Genomic DNA, 19,361 nt, shown 5'->3' with positions numbered 1-19,361 from the left:
ACACATTAACATGTTGTCATGTTTAATTTGGGCAGACTAGTTAATATTAACTCCCCCTCCTCTGCCTCTATCCAATCAACAACTAATGTTGATCCTCATCTTTTTTTTCAATAAGCTGTTACATATGTATTAGTAACAGATGGTTTGTAATGTATCCCATGTATTTAATTTGATTTGCACACATCACTTAAGCCTGAATGACGATCAGACTCCCGTTCGTATAATTTGATTTCATTTTGCAGGTACTAATGAAGTTACCAGCTAACTATGATGAGTAACTCACTTAAGTTAAATGTGGATACATTGCCTTTGCGACATCCCTGTCAATAGACAAACACAATGTCCACCCATCCAAAGACCATTTCAAAACACAGACCCAACCCAACGATCGACATACATCAGCTCTCATTTCATCTGAATCCCTCTTGCATTAGTCACTACTGTATCCAAACCTCTCTAACAACACCAGCCTCCTCTGTAACAAAGATGTATCTGTCCGTGTGTGTCTGTCCATGAGATCATTATAGCTCTGTTACAGATGACCCATCAATAGATGCAATTGATCCTGGTGTTGAGTTACAAACATTGGCTGAGGTCAGTTTTTGGGGGTCATTCAGGAACAGTGTCTATGTAAGTTGAGGGGAAAATGGCTCCTTTAGAAATTCAAATGTTTTGTCGAAGGTGTGTGTGTTTACCTTTCATCTGTGCGAAGTCCTGTCTCCCATGTGCCGTACTGACTGTCGGCCTCCTGCACCAGATTCTCTGTGTCTTTAATCTCCTCATGTCCACTAACACTCTGCTTTATCAGCTCCTGTAAAGAGAAGGAAGAAAAGAGGATGTTTTTAACTTAAAAGATAGCAAATTAAAATCTAAATTCTACCCAGGGAAGTCATGAACCTGTTTTTTTCTTTTTCTTTTTTCAGACCTGTGGCTGTCTGGACGAGACAAATGCAGTTAAAATGTGTTAAAAACTATGTTTTTGTTTGTTCTTCTGTTTAGCATCTATGGAGACCTGTGTTCAAATCCTGACATAATACTCACATTCAAAAGCTGAGGGTGGTAAGATTTTTTATGCTTTCTGAAGTTCAACAAATGAAGTTCACGCAGTCAAGCAGAAACATTCTCTTTCTCCATAGCAATCTGTAGTAGGCTAGGCCAAGTGATTGACTATTTTATTCAAAAAACTGTCAGTGAACTTTCTTCACCGAGTTAAATATCTCCAGACCGGAACTCCCTTTGTCAGATGACAGTCAGACAGTTGACGGATGCGAGAGCAACTTCTTGTTACGACAAACACAACAGATATATTCACCTCAGAGAAGAAGGTACATGGATTGTATTTTTTGTTGCGTTTTTGTACATCTTGATTTCTCGCCAATTGTGTTTTTCTCTGGGCGAGTCGGTATGTCAGACAATGCTCTCTCACGACCAATTCGTACGAGTGAGTATGACCACACTCCTACGAATTTGTACAATTTGTCTGAACCCCAGCGATGGGGCGGGTCAGGGGTATGTAATTCGTATGAATTCGTACGAATAAGCCACCTTGTAAAATACGCACAAATTGCCGTGAGATCGGGTTGGCATAGAAAATCGGCCAAGGTCAGAATTTTCATAAAAACAAACCTATTAAATTTCACATTGTATACCCCCAGAACACTTAATAAATATATTGCACGGGATAATTCAGTGATACTTTATTGTGTATTTTTTGTAAAAAAAAGCTTGCTTGATACTGGTCACTATCCACTGCCAATATATATACAAGCTCCAGTAAGACATTTTTTTTAAATTCTTCTTTTGTGGTCATAAAAAAAAATAAAAAATAAAAAAATACAGCATTAGAACAACACCAGGGTGAGTAAATTATAAATAGATTTTCATTGCAGGGTGAGCTATCCCATTAACTGTTGTTTAAGGGGTGTGTGTTGTTACTCATATTTTAAAATATATTTTTAGGCTCCACTAGTTGTGATGTTTTGTTTTAAAAGTTAATATATTTTTATAGGTCTAATAAAAAAAGAAAAAAAAAAGAAAATAGTACTTTTCAGGGTTCTAATATAGTACTTCAGAAATCATTATAACATGCTGATTTGCTGCTCAGGAAACATTTAAATTTTTTACCAATATTGAAAATGATAATACAACTAAACATTCTTGTGGAAACAGAGGACTTTTTTTTTTTTTTTCTAAATTCTTTGATTATGTATACATGCACGTTTTATTAGGCAATTCTTTAATGTCAACTTTTGAATAAAAGTATAAATTTCTTTGAAAAAAAATATTACTGACCAAAAAGGCAGTGTATATAATTACTTTTATTATTGTAATTTTCAATATTAAGACATGAATACTGCAATTGAAATTGAAAGAACCATTTTTTTTTATTATTATTTTTTTAATAATAGGGATGATACTTTAAGATGGAGAGTGAATTTAATCCTGCTGCAGCACTGCAAACAACCACAAGGTGAAGCTAAATCTCATACTCAACACAACCCAGTCATAAAAAAGCAGCCACTCCCTTTGGGTGTGACATCACAGCACAAGAGCTGGACATTAGCCAATTACTGAGTGAAGAGATGAAATCGGTCCAGCAGCAGGGCATAAAACCATCTTGTACATATCACAGAAGAGAGCAGCAGGACTATTCCCCAGACCAGATTTCAACTATAAACCCAACCATCACCAGTTCGCTATCCTGAAACAAAGTACTCAGAACCACCACAGCGTCATAGCTGGGCAGCTGCTGATATTTTAAGGGCAGTAATGTGACACCAGGAAATTAACCTGAAGTAGAGTCACACAACCACTTGTGAAAATGACAAGGAAAAACAGGACATGAAGACACTGGTGAGACTCCCATGAAAGTAGTTCAATGACCTCATAGAAATATACTGGTTGAACTGGTGAGTGTGTCTATTCAACCGTGCCTCATTTAATGAGGAGACTACAGAGGGTACAGTGTATCTAACACGGACACACAAACAGTCATCAGCTCCTTGATCACAAGCAGAACTGAGTGTGAACACTGTGTACATGACAGTTAGGGGTTTGTGCCAATCAGAATTGAGTTGAAAATGCCTGGATAATTTTGCTTTTGCCATTTTTTATATATATATTTCTATTTTACTGTTTTTGTATTGTATTCATTTTTGTAATTTTAGTACTTCAACAAACTTGAAAAAGAATGAAAATTAGAAATGTTGCCTTAGCAACTAACTGATATAAAAATAGTTTTTTTTAAATAAAATATTTATATTTTATTTCAATTAACAAAAACAATATTGAATAGTTTTCATTAACAATAACGAAAGTGTAGTATGTAAAGTTAATTAATAGACGATATTAATCATTAATATTTCAAATGCAATCTATAAAATTTGCATTGAATGGTCATAAATGCATGTCAACCATGGTAAAAGAACAGTATTTCTCATAATGCTCTAATTTCCTCTTCAAAATGTAGCAGGTTCACACGATAGACACCTTTAACAGGACCAGTCAACTATCAATTTGTTGTGGTGAAATAAAGTTTCTCTGATGCGTGACTTTCTTTGGATTACAATGGACCTGTTTTACAGACTGTGATGATGTGTTTCCAGAGTTATTGACATTGCAAATCAAAAAATATCATATTTTATCTTTCTTTTTAACGTAATACAGATTTATAACTCTATACCTGGGTTTCAAAGAAAAGGCTTAAGATCTGTACTTAAAATGTACGTTTAAGCTGTTCTAACTACAAACAACTTGCACTGGCATATCTTTAAAATATATTAGTGAAAATCACGATTTTAAGACGACAGGTATCGACCCGAGCATCAAGTCATTAGTAATACTGAGAGAGAGTATATGTGTGTGTAGAGTATAAGTGTCTGAAGGGAGAGTGTTTGTTGAGGCTGTTTGCATTAGAGAACACAGCACAGGATGTCATTTATCAGCTTTGCCTTTCCCGTCGGAAAGAGTAACAGGAGAGCAGTGAGAATCAGACCGGACAGCATCTCTCTCTCTCTCTCTCTCTCTCTCTAAAAAATGGAGCAAAGATACAAATAAAATAAACAGTGCTTTTCAGGTTATTTAGGTGTCTAACAGTAGCTTTCAGGTACAGTGATTTAATAAAGTAATCAACTGTAAAACAACATTGCATATAATATTCACTCACTGTATAAATTAAATAAAGATAAATCATTAATCAAGTTACAAAAGCTATTCAGTCAAAAGCAGTGAGTGATTTACATGTCTTTGGTAGTATGATTGAAATTAAAAGCACAAAGACAGCAGAAAAATTTAGGCTGCTGTCCCTTTAAGACAAAATGAATGGATCCAGTACACTGATACTATATATGCGTTCTTTATCGACTGTTTACGTTTGCTTAAAGGGGAGGTTTACTGCTTTTTTTCCTTGCATGATTGTGTTTATGGGGTGCAATATAACATGTATTTGTGGTTTTTCTTTTTTAAAAAGTTTTATTTTTCATAAATTTCACCTTTATTGTAAGCTGCTTTCTCCTCTGTCATTTGAACGACCGGTTTACATCCTGATTCTATGAAACCACTCCCTCAGAAACAGGCAATGGGCTCAGATTGGTTAGTTTGGGCTGGTGTGTAGTGATTGGCTAATTTGTGTAGTGCACGTTGTCCGGAAACTTAACGCCCATTACCTTTACGGGCGAGAGTTGCATGTGTGTTCCTGTCAAATATAAATAATGGTGTCGATACTGCCATATCAGTTTGAGCCAGAATCAGACCCAGAAAGTGGCGATGAAGAGAGTCAAGCTGAACCTCCCCAAACACGGCTCTTACAAAATGTTTCTGAATGGTATTTTTTATTTTTATTATTATTCTATTCTATTTAACTATTATTATAAGAATTTCGATACGTTGTTACTTGAAAATGCTACGGTTTTCTCCTGATTAAAAATTTAATATAACTGAATAAATGTTTTTTCAAGTTATTGTTTTATCGATATAATGAACAACCGTTTATCTATTCGCAAAACTTAGTTTACTCAGTCTATCGTTTTATTTAGGTGTAGCCTACATGTGGCAACTGTGTTAAAACCATACTGTATACAGCAGCTGAAGTTTGCTGCGATTACATAGCCTATATATATATATATATATATATATATATATATACTTTATACACGTTGTCTTACACAGCATCGAACTAACTGGCTACTATATACACAATGTTTGTACGCGTTTGTCGTAGACACGAACTAAGTGGCTATAAAGCCAGTGCTGGCATTTGTTTACGTCCTTGATAAAACTAAAACATTACGTCTGAAATTATAAATGCAAATACATTTAAAATGATTAAGTCTTAGCCTACTTACAGGTTGTGGCCCAACAACTGCTGCCTCTGGTTTTAAAGTTGGAACTGCTTCATGTTTTAGTAACAGTTTCTTGTTGAATCCGGCATTGAATTCATGGAGATTCTGGAAGCTGTTATTCGTAAAAATGTGCAGAGAGCTAAATTACGATTAAATTATGATTGTAATTTTTAGGAACATAATCAAACATAAATTGTATCCATTGTTGACGAACTACAACGTCCGTGGGAAGCCTGAACACAGAAGACCTGAGACGCAGAAATATGGCCATGCCCTTTTTTTTGCATATTCCGGAGGAAGGGTTGGAGCAAATGTATCGGTTAGTTACGTATAAAACCCGTTGGAGTCGTTTTTGTAGGCATTAAACTTCCTGATTTTTAAAAGACGATATCTCTGCTTATGTTGAACTTTCAGCGCTGCAACTTTGCACACACTGTTCATGAACCAACAGCAACGTTACACACTAAAATGATTAAAATGAAAAAAGTGAAATCGCAAACAACCACCCCTTTAAAGACATAGCCTACTATGTTTGCTAGGATAATCGCCAAGAGGGGTATATTGACAATTTGTGTGAATTTATATTTTGTGTGAACTCAGTAGATAAAGCTTCTCACAGCCCACGCGAGTTTTCTTTCACGTCTTGCACTCAAATATTTACATTTGAATTTGTAAAAGTATAGAGCATTAGGCATTCACATAGTTTGAACAAAGTTTAGGGGAAGCCAAAAAAGGCATATCCATTGAAAAATATACATTAGCCTAACTCTATATGTCTTATTTATTTTCAACAAACCATATTATAGATGTGTATGCGTTGTCAGATTTGAGATGAACCCATAGACTGTAAAAAATATGGACGTAGTGTCCGTGACGTCACCCATAGGTTTCTGAAGAGCGATTTTGAGGCCTAAAGTGGGCGGGGCCGACCGTCGCCATCTTGGCAGTGCGTCACCTCTCGTCACTACCGGATAAATTAAAATGGGCAAAGAGGCGGGACGCGGGTGGAGCTGAGGTGCTAATGCTATGCTACTGCCGCTGAATTGACAGCTGATTGAAAAAGTAAAGCCAATGGTTAAAGTTCATGTTTTGCCCTTCGAAATATTATAATAGTTAAGACGTAACTAAAAGTGAGACTACTTTTTTTATCAACTTTATTAATCTCACAAGGGGCAATTAGTTAAGAGCATATACAAGTACATTAACACAGATCACACATTTCTCACAACATACAAGCAGTCAACTATGTGCATTGTGATGCATTATTATTCTGCTAGTTAAAATGTATTTGTTACTTACAATATTGATCTAAGCTTGTGCATGTGACAGTGATTCAAGGCAAGCACACATGTCAGTCGGCATCTCACGTCAAGTTCGTAAAAAGCTTTAATTCAGTCCATTTTACAATCCGATTTTGGCCGCCTCTCAGATGGGTCAAACCAAATATTACCTCAGAACTTCAAGTAAATGAACTAGAAATCCGCGCTCATTCAAGGGTGTGCATCTATTGCATGGACGGAGAGAACGCGCTGAAATCATCAGACATCCATTAGTGCATGCGAGGGAAACAGCTGGAAACACGGCGCTGGTTGTTCTCTTCATACTCAACACGACGGAATCCAACGGCGTGCACGGGCGAAGGTATAATACATGCATTAAATTGTATGAAATAATCCCGGAAAAGCAGAAACACAGCTGAGGGTGACGCTAACAGACAGCAGACAAACGACTAGCAGTGAAAGCGGCAGCATGAATCCACCTGTCACTCAAGTGGCCACGCCCTTAATTATGCAGAACTTTAAGGCTTAAATATAATTTAAACAGATTAGTTGTAAAAAAATTCACCCCCCTCACAGTTGTCATGAAGGGAAAAATTAGCTCTATAGACCAAAGCCACTTTTTGCTCCAGGCTGTAAACATGTTTTTTTCTGCTGTAAAGTTGGGCATTTTAACATGGGGGAGATACAGATTTGACTCGCTTCTGCAGCCTGCCTCAAGCGGCCACTCGATAAATTGCAGTTTAATTCACTTCCGTATTGGCTTCAAGAGGGAGACGGGGAGGTTGCCGCTTGGATGAACCGCAGTGCAGGTGTGTGTCGAACCATGGGTGTAGAATGGTATAGCCACACCCTATATGAATGTTCACTCTATTTTGTGTACATCTCATTTGCAATATTGGAAATGGACGGCTTGGATCTGTAGAAGTCCATTTCATTTGACCACCAGTCATAAACATATGCTGGAGCAAACAAAGAAACAAATGACTGTACAATCGCTCAAAAACAAGAGAACAATGATTCAGACAGCTCTGCGATAGTAACCAAACCACTAGAGTCAATAAAATATGAACCTCAAGTCAATCTAGGGTAACCATTGTTGCTTAACCTTAGATCAATAAAATATTGGCAGAAACTATGGTATATTTTTGTAAGAGTACCATACTAAGGTAATACAATGGATGCTTCTACTAAAGAAAATGCTAGAAACAGAGTATATTTTTTACAAAGCTTATCTTAATCTTTGTGTTAAGTAAAAAAAAAAAAAAAAAAAAAAAGTATTTCACGAAAAACTAATCCAAATCCGAAAAACAGGCTGGATTTACACTATTATGCTAATCATTTGACCCGAAAAGCCAAGAGGAATTTCTTAAACAGCTGGTGGCTGATTAACCTAAAGCTTTTAACATGCATTGCATCGCTAATCATTAGCATCAACTATGAAAACAATGTATCAACAAAATGTCTGTGAGAACTTTTTTTGCATATCTTTGCATAAATCAACCCTAAAAAACTATGAAATGTGTGTGTATGGTTATAAATGCCTTAATTTGTGGCTATCCAAACAATTTGAGTTTATTCGGGTAGATCTTAGTCTCATAAACAAAGCTCGCTAATGCACTTCGATGACGCGCCTATGAACCGCTTGATAACCTTGAAAAGGGACTGATATTCTGTACCAGCCGATCACTCATAAATAAACACACACACACACACACATACGCACTGAGATGGAGTGGTACTTAGGACTAACATTAGTTGTAACGGCCTAAATGACCACATTGAAAATGTAAGGGTGTAGGCTCGAACAATATCTTAATTTAAAGGGCAAAGGCCTGGATAAGAACACTCTTATCTGAACCTTTCTGTGTGAAAACAAATACACAGCACAGAGGGAGAGAGAACTCGAAAAACTCTCACCATCTCACTACATGAACAGGAAGTGTGAGTCAGGGGAAGCAAAGAAACAATGAACGGATGGAAAGAAAAGATGAGAGAAAGGGTAGTCGTCACTTTACCATCCAACACGCTGATGTTTGGCCTGTTATGGGGAGTAAAAAAAGTGTTTATGATTCTATTCACACTTGCGAGTCTCATCTCCAAATCTGAATCTCCTCTTTGTGTCTTTTCATAGTCAACACAAGCCATTTTTAAACCTCTCTTTATTTCCAGTAGTGCATGGAGGCTTTTATAGGTGTGTTTATTTGCTCACACAGGCTCTCATTTACATCTCCTGGCATTCTCACAAAACATTCCCACCAAAGGTGTGGCGACATTTACCTCAGGGAATATCAAACATTAACAGCTGAGTTTCCTGTGTTATGAAGGAGCAGCGTGAGGTGATTTTAAGACTGAACTGAATTTAAAATGTGTCAGCGCAGCACGACCAGGACTTTCTCTGGAATGTGTAGCCTAAAAACAGGTATCACTCTGAATCCCCTTCCAGAATGGACTTTAGTAAAAATAAATAATTTAATTTACAAAATCAGTTAATATGCTCATATGTTGTGTATGAACTGTTATGCACCCAGAGACCAATCGCTCAGCAGATGAAACACATACATCTTTCTATATTCTTTTTGTTTTGTTTATTAAATGGGTGATGAACTGAGAAATCAAATTTTCTTTGAGCTTTTGACATCTAAGAGGTCATCATATTATAAGAATATCCTTATGTATAAGTTTCAGAACTGAAAACGTCCAGGTAAGTCCAATAAAAGCTTTTATTGACACCAGCCTCAGCAAACGACTCGTTTTTTAAAGTGGGGAACTATGACGTCAAAGAGGATGAAACACCACCCCCGCAAAAGATCAACGCCTACTTCAACACGGCCGGTTTAGCCCCGCCCACCGATTCGCCCATTGCACGCATAGCTAAATAACATGATGCCTACTTTGTGATGACAAACCGGATCGAGCTACCGAGCAATACAAGACAGTGGCTGCATAAGCTTCCTCTGGATTCCAATAGGAATGCATGGTTAAACTTTATTTTTTAATGACGTTCCAGCTGATGAGGGTAAAACATCGTCCGTCTGTTCGCTTCGTTTCACTGAGGATTGTTTTGTAAACAAGACTGGATTTGCAGACCGATTAAGAGTAAAGAATGGTGCTGTTCCATCTATATTGGATCTGACAGGAATGGTGCAACACACGGACTCTGGGTCGAACATGTATGGGCGAATAATTCCGGTTGCCATTTTACAACATTGGACTTTTCAAAACAATTTCCACCACATACCGACGGGTGAGTTGAAACTCATTATATAATGCAAAACTGCACAGCAGTGGGCGTTTAATGTTCCAAATGTTCAGTGCAAGACGCCCATAAAAAGCGTTTTTCAGGTAGGCTCAAAACTTATACAAAATAGCCTATTCCTTATTCATTTTGATGTTTTTGAATGCAAAAACCAAGTGAACGTCATAAGTTGACCTCAGACAACAATATAATACATTTTAAAAAGCCAGTTCATGACCCCTTTAAATAAGTTAGGTTAATTTATTAATCCATTAAAAATGCACATCATGAATGGTTATATTTATATCTCTCAGAGAGATAATAATAATACAGTTCTATTAATACTGGTTAGAAATGTAAACCATGAAATATTTTTTCATACTGTTTTTTTCAGGGTTCACAGTTCAATTCTGTTGAACTGAAATAGAAATCTTTTGTAAAATGTATAAATGTCTACTATGTTACTTTTGATCAATTTAATGTTCTTGACAAATAAATATTTGGTATCCCAAATAATAAAGAAAGTGGTTAGTCAAAGCGATTACTGGTCAGACTCAAAGGAGATTTTTTCCTCAAATAATATGCTTAAAGTGTTCCTACACATTTACTTTCAAAACACACAATTCTGAGCCTGTAACCCTGAGCCATTGTTATGAAGTTCAAACTATTTCAGGCAATATGTCCATATCTCAGCTTGTTCAAGTGTGATAATAAATAGTAAGCCTGAAGGGGAAATGGAGCACTCTGACTGTGTGACACAGAGAGAGTGCTAATGACTGAAGGACACAGGAAACACCTCATTATGGTTAGATAATTGTGTTACCATGATTATGTACCTGTTTTGCCTGTTTCCTGTGACACTGAATGCAAGGATCAATGTACGGTGCATTTCTTCCTTTTGTTCACTCATTGAGAGTGATGGAGTAAAAGCCATTGACTGACAGAGTAGATGAATGAGCATTATGGGATGTGACATGAATGAAATGCAGCTTTCAGGGGGTATTATAATCTAGTTAAAACCTGCCGACCACCATTGCCTAATTCTTAAAAATACTTAAAGGGATATTTCACTTTGAAATTAATTTTTGGTATGTTTTAGCTTACCTCAAGGGCATCCAAGATGTAGGTGTCTTTTTGTGAGCAAACAGAAGCGCCCTCGCCCTCAGAGTACTTGCACGTGACTGTGATTACAAGAGGTAAAAACAGTATAAATACTGTTTGTTTTCTCACACAAACTGCTCGTTTCGTGTCTTAGGCCATCAATGTGTACTTACAGTTACGAGTCATTAAATCATGTTTAATTTGGACTTCTCTGTGCATGCTTTTTGAGGAGGACTCCATATACCTCCATTAAGAACGGTTTGACCTAAAAATATAAAAATTGCAAATACTGTGGAAACAAAGACACCTACATCTTGGATGCCCTTGAGGTAAGCTAAAACATATCAAAAATTCATTTCAAAGTGAACTATCCCCTTAAAATACTTAAAAAAAAAATGTATGTGATCTTTTGTTAAAAGAAAATATCTGCTGAGAACATACATGTAAATATCCAGGAAATATGCAAACTGCCATTGCAATGTACTGTGAGTTTACCTCTAACAAGGCTGCGGTATGCATGAAACCGTATCTATGCAGACGCTGCTTACATTTTGTGTCTATCATGGTGACCTAGCGTTCCCAGAACGCCCTTCAGGGCTCCCTGTGCCTCTCAAAGCTTCTTTCAAACTACAGCAAAGGTCAATCCACCAACACATGTAAACAAATAGATGAGGAGAGGTAGGGAGTTGGAAAGGTACCAGGCACAAAAGAAAGAAAAATGTATACAACATATAGTAACAGATCATATAAAAACCAGCAGTTGTTGGAGCAACTAAAGGTTATCCAGACAGAATGACATACAGGAGGTCTCTAAATTCATCTCCAATAAAACTCCATTGCTATAGCCCAATGTTTCCCAACCCTGTTCCAGTATGCACATCAACAATACATATTTTACATACATATGTCTCCATATATACATATGTCTCCCTTACTTGACCCATCCATTTCAGGTTTTACTCTGTAACCAAACATGCCTACTACCCAACTAAATAGTATGTGAAACGAGAAGTAAGCCTGAAGTCATAGTATTCTTATGACAGGCAAAAAGTCCCCATGACCAGATGAGTGTTTCCCCTAGAAATTTTTCCAGCAGTGCGGGTGCTGTCACATGCTGAAGGTTATTACCAAGCAGCACGCAGGGGGGTTGGGGGGGGGGGGGGGGTTGGGGATCCGAGTGCATGCACCTCCTGAATATTTTTTTTTTAAACAACCCCTTAAACCATTACTTCTGGCAAGTTTTGTGAATAGAATTGGACATTTTGAGACAAACAAATATGACCATCACCATCAACAGATTCAAGGCATGATTATTGCAGCACATACCTTGAATTGGTCGCAAACAGAAACCTTAATTTTATAACTTTAGACAGTATTATTAAAGTTTTTCTTTTGTGTTCATGTATAATATACTGTTCCCTCAATGTGAACCGATTGACCAACCAATCAGCTTCTGCCTTTTCGAAACAACAACGAAAGCTCGGCTGAACAGCTTATCATAGCTGTACAGGGTGGCTTTTTATTTCTCATCTCCATAAATATATATGGTGCTTTTCCACTGCATAGTACGGTACGGTTCGGCTCAGTACGCTTCGACTCGGCGCGGAACAGTTCGGATCGCTTTTCGTTTCCACCGCAGTAGTACCCCTTCAAAGTGTGTGGGACTGATCGTTATTTGCGCGCGCCTCTACTGCCATGACATCATCTTAAAAGCGCCACATTTTCAAACCCACAACACAGGAACAATGGAGACTATCGAGGGGATGGTGTTCCTGATTCTCGGTATGTGGTTGTTTTTAACTGCTAGACGGAAAAATGTGTTTAAAATGAGGCTGATGGCAGCAAAACAAAAATACTGCTAAAAAAGTGTCTCGTGTCGCAAATCCAATGACGCTAGTCGTGACGCAGGGAATGACGATTCTGTCTGACCAATCAGTGATCTGCAGTGTTTCACGTCACATTACCGTACCGTACTTTGCAGTGGAAAAGCGCCTATAGTAAAGCTAATGCAAGGGCTAGAAATCAATTAATTCTTTGCTGATACTTCGTCACCCTCTTGGACAGTGCAGTTCGTACCACTTTCTCCTTTGCACAAGCACTTGCCGTCCTCTGGCGTCTGTTGTTGCTATGCAACCATGAACAGAGGTGCGCCTGGAAAAATGAACGTGGTGCGTTGCTTTTATTATGAGCGTGCTTACCGTGCACCTACATTGGAAATGACGAATATGTGAATGGCCCTTTCTGGTAACGTGACATTAACTTCAGAGCCACCGCATTAGTAGCGCTGCCGGTCGCCATGCCACGTTTACATGCAGACAATTTTCGGGTTGTGGTCGGGTTAAGGTCACTATTCGGTTTCCTGAAACATTAGAAATAACCCGTTTACATGCGTGAGCAGAGAGAGTTTCTCCTGTATACATGGAATTGCAATATCCCGATGTAAACGGCGACGCACAGTTAGTGTCTAGACGTACGGACAACCTTAAGACGCAATATACGTCATTTCCGATTCTTCTTCTTGTATCCAAAGACAACAACAACAACAGCAGCACGCGGATAATTAATAGTTCGGGGCAGATAGCGATCGCCTTTGCAAATAGAACATGGGATTCCTTGCAAATAGAACATGCGCCGAACACAAATCACTATGGGAATATGCCGATACGCATTTACATGACCAAAAATTCGGGTTAAAAAAGGGGTACCCCAGGTATAATATCACCGTTTTTAAAATCCAGGATATAAGCATATTCGGGTTTTTGCCGGTGTTTACATGGCCGTTCGCGAAAGGGTTATTGCTAATATCCCGGTTTTGAACGGGTTATTGGCTGCAATGTAAAGGTAGTCAGTGTTTTTAGGTGTGTAAATGAATTAAGTGAATGTCGTGATATTACTGATCAAGTGAAATACAATACATTGTAGGGGAAACATTGGATGCCTTGATATTTCTGCCAAGAATCGGATGTGTGCATCCAACATCCATTTTATTATCCTATTAAGACACTGATAAGGATTTGTTAACGGACGGGAAGTGACACAACAGACGGCTAAGTCACATGACAATGACAACAAAACTTTGAATGAAGGTAGATATCCAGGAACAGGATTGAGCAACCCTGCTTTAGGAGCTTCGTGCAGCAGGGATGGGGAACTTCGGTTCTAGAGGGCCACTGTCCTGCAAAGTTGAGTTCCATCCCTAATCGATCACTTGCATCTGCCAGCCATTTTCAAGCAATCCTGAAGACTAGATTATTCAGGTGATTGTGTTTGATTAGGAATGCAGCTTAACTCTGCAGGACAGTTGCCCATCAGGACTGGAGTTGCCCGTCTCTGCCACACAACTTCAGGCAAAAGTTCAGCTTCAGACAATGACAAAAGAAATTAACTGAAAAGTGACCACCTACAGTACACAAAGATTGAGGGCTACATGGTGCCAGGGGGAAATTAGCATGTGCTGGGTAATGGATGATTTGAGAGACAATGGTGTTGAGTAATGCAGAGATAGAAATTACAAATAGTTTTTCTTACAGACGAATGAGTGCTCGGTGAAGCCAGTGAGGTGGTTCGTCTGCGCAGGGACAAGCGCTGTTGGCTGCGCAGGCTGAATCTGCGGAAGGAATCACGGCTGCGACTGGCTAGGCTACGTAGAGACGCGGCCCTCTTAAAGCCACCTCCGTCCTCTCCATCTCCTCCAGATCTTCTCTCCATGTTGCTGGAGACCAAATTGAGAGCGCCTTGAAGGGAACGGCGTACATTTCCCATCCAGCCCGACACTTGCGAATGGGCCACCGACAACTTGTCGCCCAAGTACTCCATCTTGATCCACTGTTTCAGAGTAAATCCCAAGATGTTTGTATCCTTATGGAGCTAAATGTCAAGATAAGCTTTTCAGTGAGCTTCTAAGGTATTTTGATGGTAGTCCAATCCCACCTATAGCTAAGTAGCCTTAATTTACATGGGAAACCAGTCCAGTCAGGTCCAGTTTAAAGTGCATCTGTGCATCCATGGTGGATTACATTTTAAGACACAGTGGACCTTTCTCTTTAGCCCAGTCCAACAACTCAAGCGTTGTTCTGGTACAGAGTGTCTCCAGAGCGAGGCCAGGACAGATTATGCTCCACTCTGCACTGCAGTACGAAACCAACTGCCACTAGGCAGTCGACTGCGATCTTAACTTCCCATCATGCTTGACCGAAGTTTGCGTACCATTTTCATTAGCATACCACAATTTAATGCCTACGTCTTCAACAGCAAGACAAAGACATTTAGTAACATAAGTCACTCAGGTTCTCCCAAATTAAGATGCTCAATGATATTATTCAAAATTAGATGGACCAATTAGGCTCATACGAGTCCTTGTCCTACAATGTAGTTTTCTGTGACCTGAGACATTATAGAAAGGACACCGGATTGTCCCAGATCACAACAGTTCTGCAATGCCTCATGCTCAGCGACAAAACAAAGTTACAGTTATTATGTAACCACAAAGGCACCTGCAATTACATTCGTAAACATAAAATAGGTTAAAGTGGTGTCATGGAAGCTGATTCAATACGCCATTCTTACTTACTGACCTAAACAAAACTTCTTAAACAGGCCTAGTTACATTTCAATCAATCAATGCACCAATGAACGAACAACAATGACATTCAAATTTCATAGAAAAATGTCATGTTGCTTTGAGCTGCGTCACAAGAGAAGGTCTGAAATGAGCAGTGCACCACTCCTATATGAATGTTTGAAAGTCTTTTGAGTAAAACTGTCAGCAGAGTCACAAACTCAAATATATGCAAGTAAACTCATGAATCAGAGCTGTCAAACACACACACATACACTTTCCCAGTCAAGTCTCAAACCTATCAGACAGTGTGCGCTGCTTCATCATAACTCCATCTCCTAAAAAGCATCAAAACTGTCCACCTGTCCATTCAGAGAACGTCCGCAACTCTCAATATAGGGTCAAACGGAAAGCTGGAGACCAAGATGAGTGTTTCCTTGTTTCTTTGTTGCTAGAAAGCTCAGTTCACAAAAAAAAAAGGTCCAGGATGAAAGTCTGTCCATAAAACAAGGAAGTTACAAGCCAGAAGTATCCAGGTCGTTTCATGGGTATTGACAGGAAAATGCATATACTGATTCGAGGTGGTCTCTTCCTTTGGCGTCCTTAAATGCGTCCCTGCAGGTACTGGCAGGTAGAACAGAAATGCGTCAGCTTTCCTGCCTCTGTCCCCCTGTGTTACAGGACTTGTGCTCAAGGAGAAAACGGAGGGAGGAGGAAAACGAGAGCAGAGACAGAGAGGGAGGGGTAAGGGAAGCCAGCAACATGAGCATGTGAGAGTGAGAGAGACAGAGAGAGAGATGTTGGAAGATATATGCACTGCAGTATTCCCTGCTCCTTTTCCAGCTTAGAGAGAGAACTCGAGAAAGAGAGAGAGACAGATGGAGAAAGGTGCATCGGTTATGTAATATTGTCAGCAGCTCATTTTGCTGAGAGATGAATGCTTGATGTAAAGTAACAAAGAAATTAAGAAATGGTCAATGGAAAAAAAAAATAAAAATAGTATTGACAAAAATACCTGTGTATGTTATATAGAGTAAATTACTCTGGCTTATAAGGAGTTTAAAGCACATTGTACATTGAGTTAGTTTGCTTTGCAAATTGACACATCCGTCATGCAAACATCATTGAAAACCAACCAAACCTTGCTGTCCATTTTTGACCTGGTATTTATTTCCATATCCGCTTACTAACATTGCCTTTAAAATCATCACAAGTTACAAGCAAAAATGAAATTAACGTTAAAATGAACACCTTCCTGTACATCATTGGATTCATATATTATGTGCATTCAAATAATAAGTTCAAATGGGGAGGATGGGGCAGAGCCAGTGAAATGTTGTGGTGCAGATTAGCGCCCATTAGTGGGCAGAGAGTGAGTTACATTATGATATTAATGGAGAAAAAACATCATACATTTTGATTAAACTAATCTGACATTAGATCTACATCTAAATACTACTACTACTACGACTACGACTTATAATAATAATAAAACCACAACACTGAACTATTACAGCTTTTAGTTTAAGACAGATGCGTGTTTTTTTTTTTTGCACATGCAGAGGGCTCCATAAGTTTTAAATACGGTGAGGTAAAATTAATATGAAATGTGTTAAATTATGATCACTAATCTGATAAGCAAACTTTCATGTGAACTCCTTCAAATCACAAAGATATCAAAACGTTGTTTAAATGGAAAAACAACAGACAACAGTTCGGTACAGCTGGCACAAATGACACAAATCACTAAGATTAGATTAAGAATCAGCCAGACAAGAGAGTATACATGGCATAAGCTAATCAATGGCAATGAGTTTTTGTTCCTTTTATAGAGACAACAATGGTTATGTATGAAGACAAAATCTGCTTTCCTTCCTTTATAACAATCGATACACAACCACATATCTTATTACAAGTTATAAAGCGGTTAGTTCCAATACTTGATTCTGATTGGTCAATAGCTGTGCTTTATTCATGACAAAACACGGCTATGACTGCTTCCGTCGTGCCTAACAACGCCCTTCAGCCGTTACTTATTCACAACACAGCACTTGCCTCGAGTACCTTACTGCTTTTATAAAACGGTTAATAATATTATATTATTAATGATACAGCACAGCCTCTCATACCTTATTGCTTCCATAAACAGCACAGAGGTAAAGATTTAAAATACAGCTACAATAATAAAGGACATTATTTACGAGGATCTGGCTAATATCCAAATATTGATTAAGTTCATACATTGGCCATAGTGCGGAGTGGTAAATTACTGACCATAGCTTTATGAATGTATCATCACAACAAAAGTACAAAAGTCTTCTGGTATTTGAATGAGTCACTGAGTCACTGCTCAAGATTCAGTCATCTGCCTGATGGTAAAACCACCTAGAGAATATCTTGAATATCAAGAATATCTTGTTTTCTAAAAAAAAAAAAAAAACAACATATATATATATATATATATATATATATATATATATATATATATATATTGAGATTGCAATTTTCAATTTAGTTTAGGACAACTGAAATAAAGGCAAACCTTCAAAATCTTGTGTCAAGCTTCAGATACAAGTAAGTTTAATGTGCTGTAACTTAAAAGTCATAAAAAAAATCCCCAATAGTGTGTATGTGTGTACACTCTGTGTGTAGGTATATTTCATTTGAAATGACATGACCCCATTTTCGGTTCCATCAGTAGGAGTCGCCTGTTCCAAAATCCCAATTACATTTTAAAGGGTCAGACAACAATATACTATCAAGGTTGATGTGATCTGCAGTTATAGGTATTACAAGGCATGTTACATCCAATTACCCAAACCAGATCAGGCTAATAGAGTAATTCTAAAGTCCAAACGGAACAAGTGGTCTAAATAGTTTAATGTTCCTCTTTAAACCACATATGGCCACATACAGGAAGGCTAATTCTGACGCTACTTCCTGTGAACACTGAACAGATCAATGCTAAAAAATTACAGCATACACATGTAGCTGGCTTTTCATATTGCACATATTTAACAAAATCTGTGAGAAATATGATGACCAAAAATGACACCGTGACTGTGACAGTCATTTTATTTGAGATTATGACTGCATTATGACTCAGCAAAGAACAGCTTTTTAGAGTTGAAAAAAGAGATTTGCTTGCTCAAAATGTATTTTTATAATGTACAAAATACATTTTATAATAAATGTATTCTAAACAAGAAGCTCAGTTAGTTGTGATAAGTAGACAATCTAAAAAAAATAATAAAATTCACTAAAAGCAGCTAACTATTAATACTATGTTGATACCAAATACGACAATCTGAGAGATCTTAGCCCAAAGCAATCACTTCTTTCATAAAGCAAAAGTAAACAAAAATGCATTTTTAGAGGTACATAGTGCAGGTGCATTGACTTTTATAATGAGGCAATTTATTTATATTAATCTATATCCTGTAGTCAGTCATGTGACTTTCAAAGAGACATAGTTGATGCAATGAAAATACAGAAGGGAACTGGACCTGGTTGCTTGAATAAGTTTATTGGGCACTTTTTAAGATATCCTTGGGCATTTACATTGAAATAACTGTTTTTTATATGTGCTATGTATACAAAAAAGATTCATAAGCAACATGACTAATGCTACAGAGATGTTTTAGGCAAGCCGGAGGATGCACATAGCCAGTCGATTTAAAATGTAAAATCTATAGCTTTATAATCCCTAATTTATGATATCTATATTTATGATACTGAGCATGGGTTCAAGGCTTGTATTTACACAATACGACAGAAACTGTTCTATCTGATCCCAAAACCATATATTTTTCATTAAAAGAATTCCGAGGTGCGAGAAACCGAAGAAC

General features: G+C 37.9%; 1 protein-coding gene across 2 annotated transcripts in view; it reads right to left on the bottom strand.

Annotated features, from left to right (window-relative positions):
- LOC120473513 (uncharacterized) overlaps window positions 1-19,361 on the bottom strand; it is a 48,659-nt gene that overhangs the window by 6,442 nt on the left and 22,856 nt on the right. For both annotated transcript variants that reach the window (XM_039663419.2, XM_039663418.2), the window contains exon 7: window positions 696-811. In XM_039663419.2, the coding sequence (XP_039519353.2) occupies window positions 696-811 (116 nt within the window). The remainder of the gene's footprint in view (window positions 1-695; window positions 812-19,361) is intronic.

The sequence above is a fragment of the Pimephales promelas genome, chromosome 14 (genome assembly GCF_988280905.1).
Source record: "Pimephales promelas chromosome 14, fPimPro1.hap1.1, whole genome shotgun sequence".
NCBI classification, from domain to species: domain Eukaryota; kingdom Metazoa; phylum Chordata; class Actinopteri; order Cypriniformes; family Leuciscidae; genus Pimephales; species Pimephales promelas.
The sequence above is the reverse complement of the archived record's forward strand: the minus strand, read 5'-3'. Positions and strand labels throughout refer to the sequence as shown.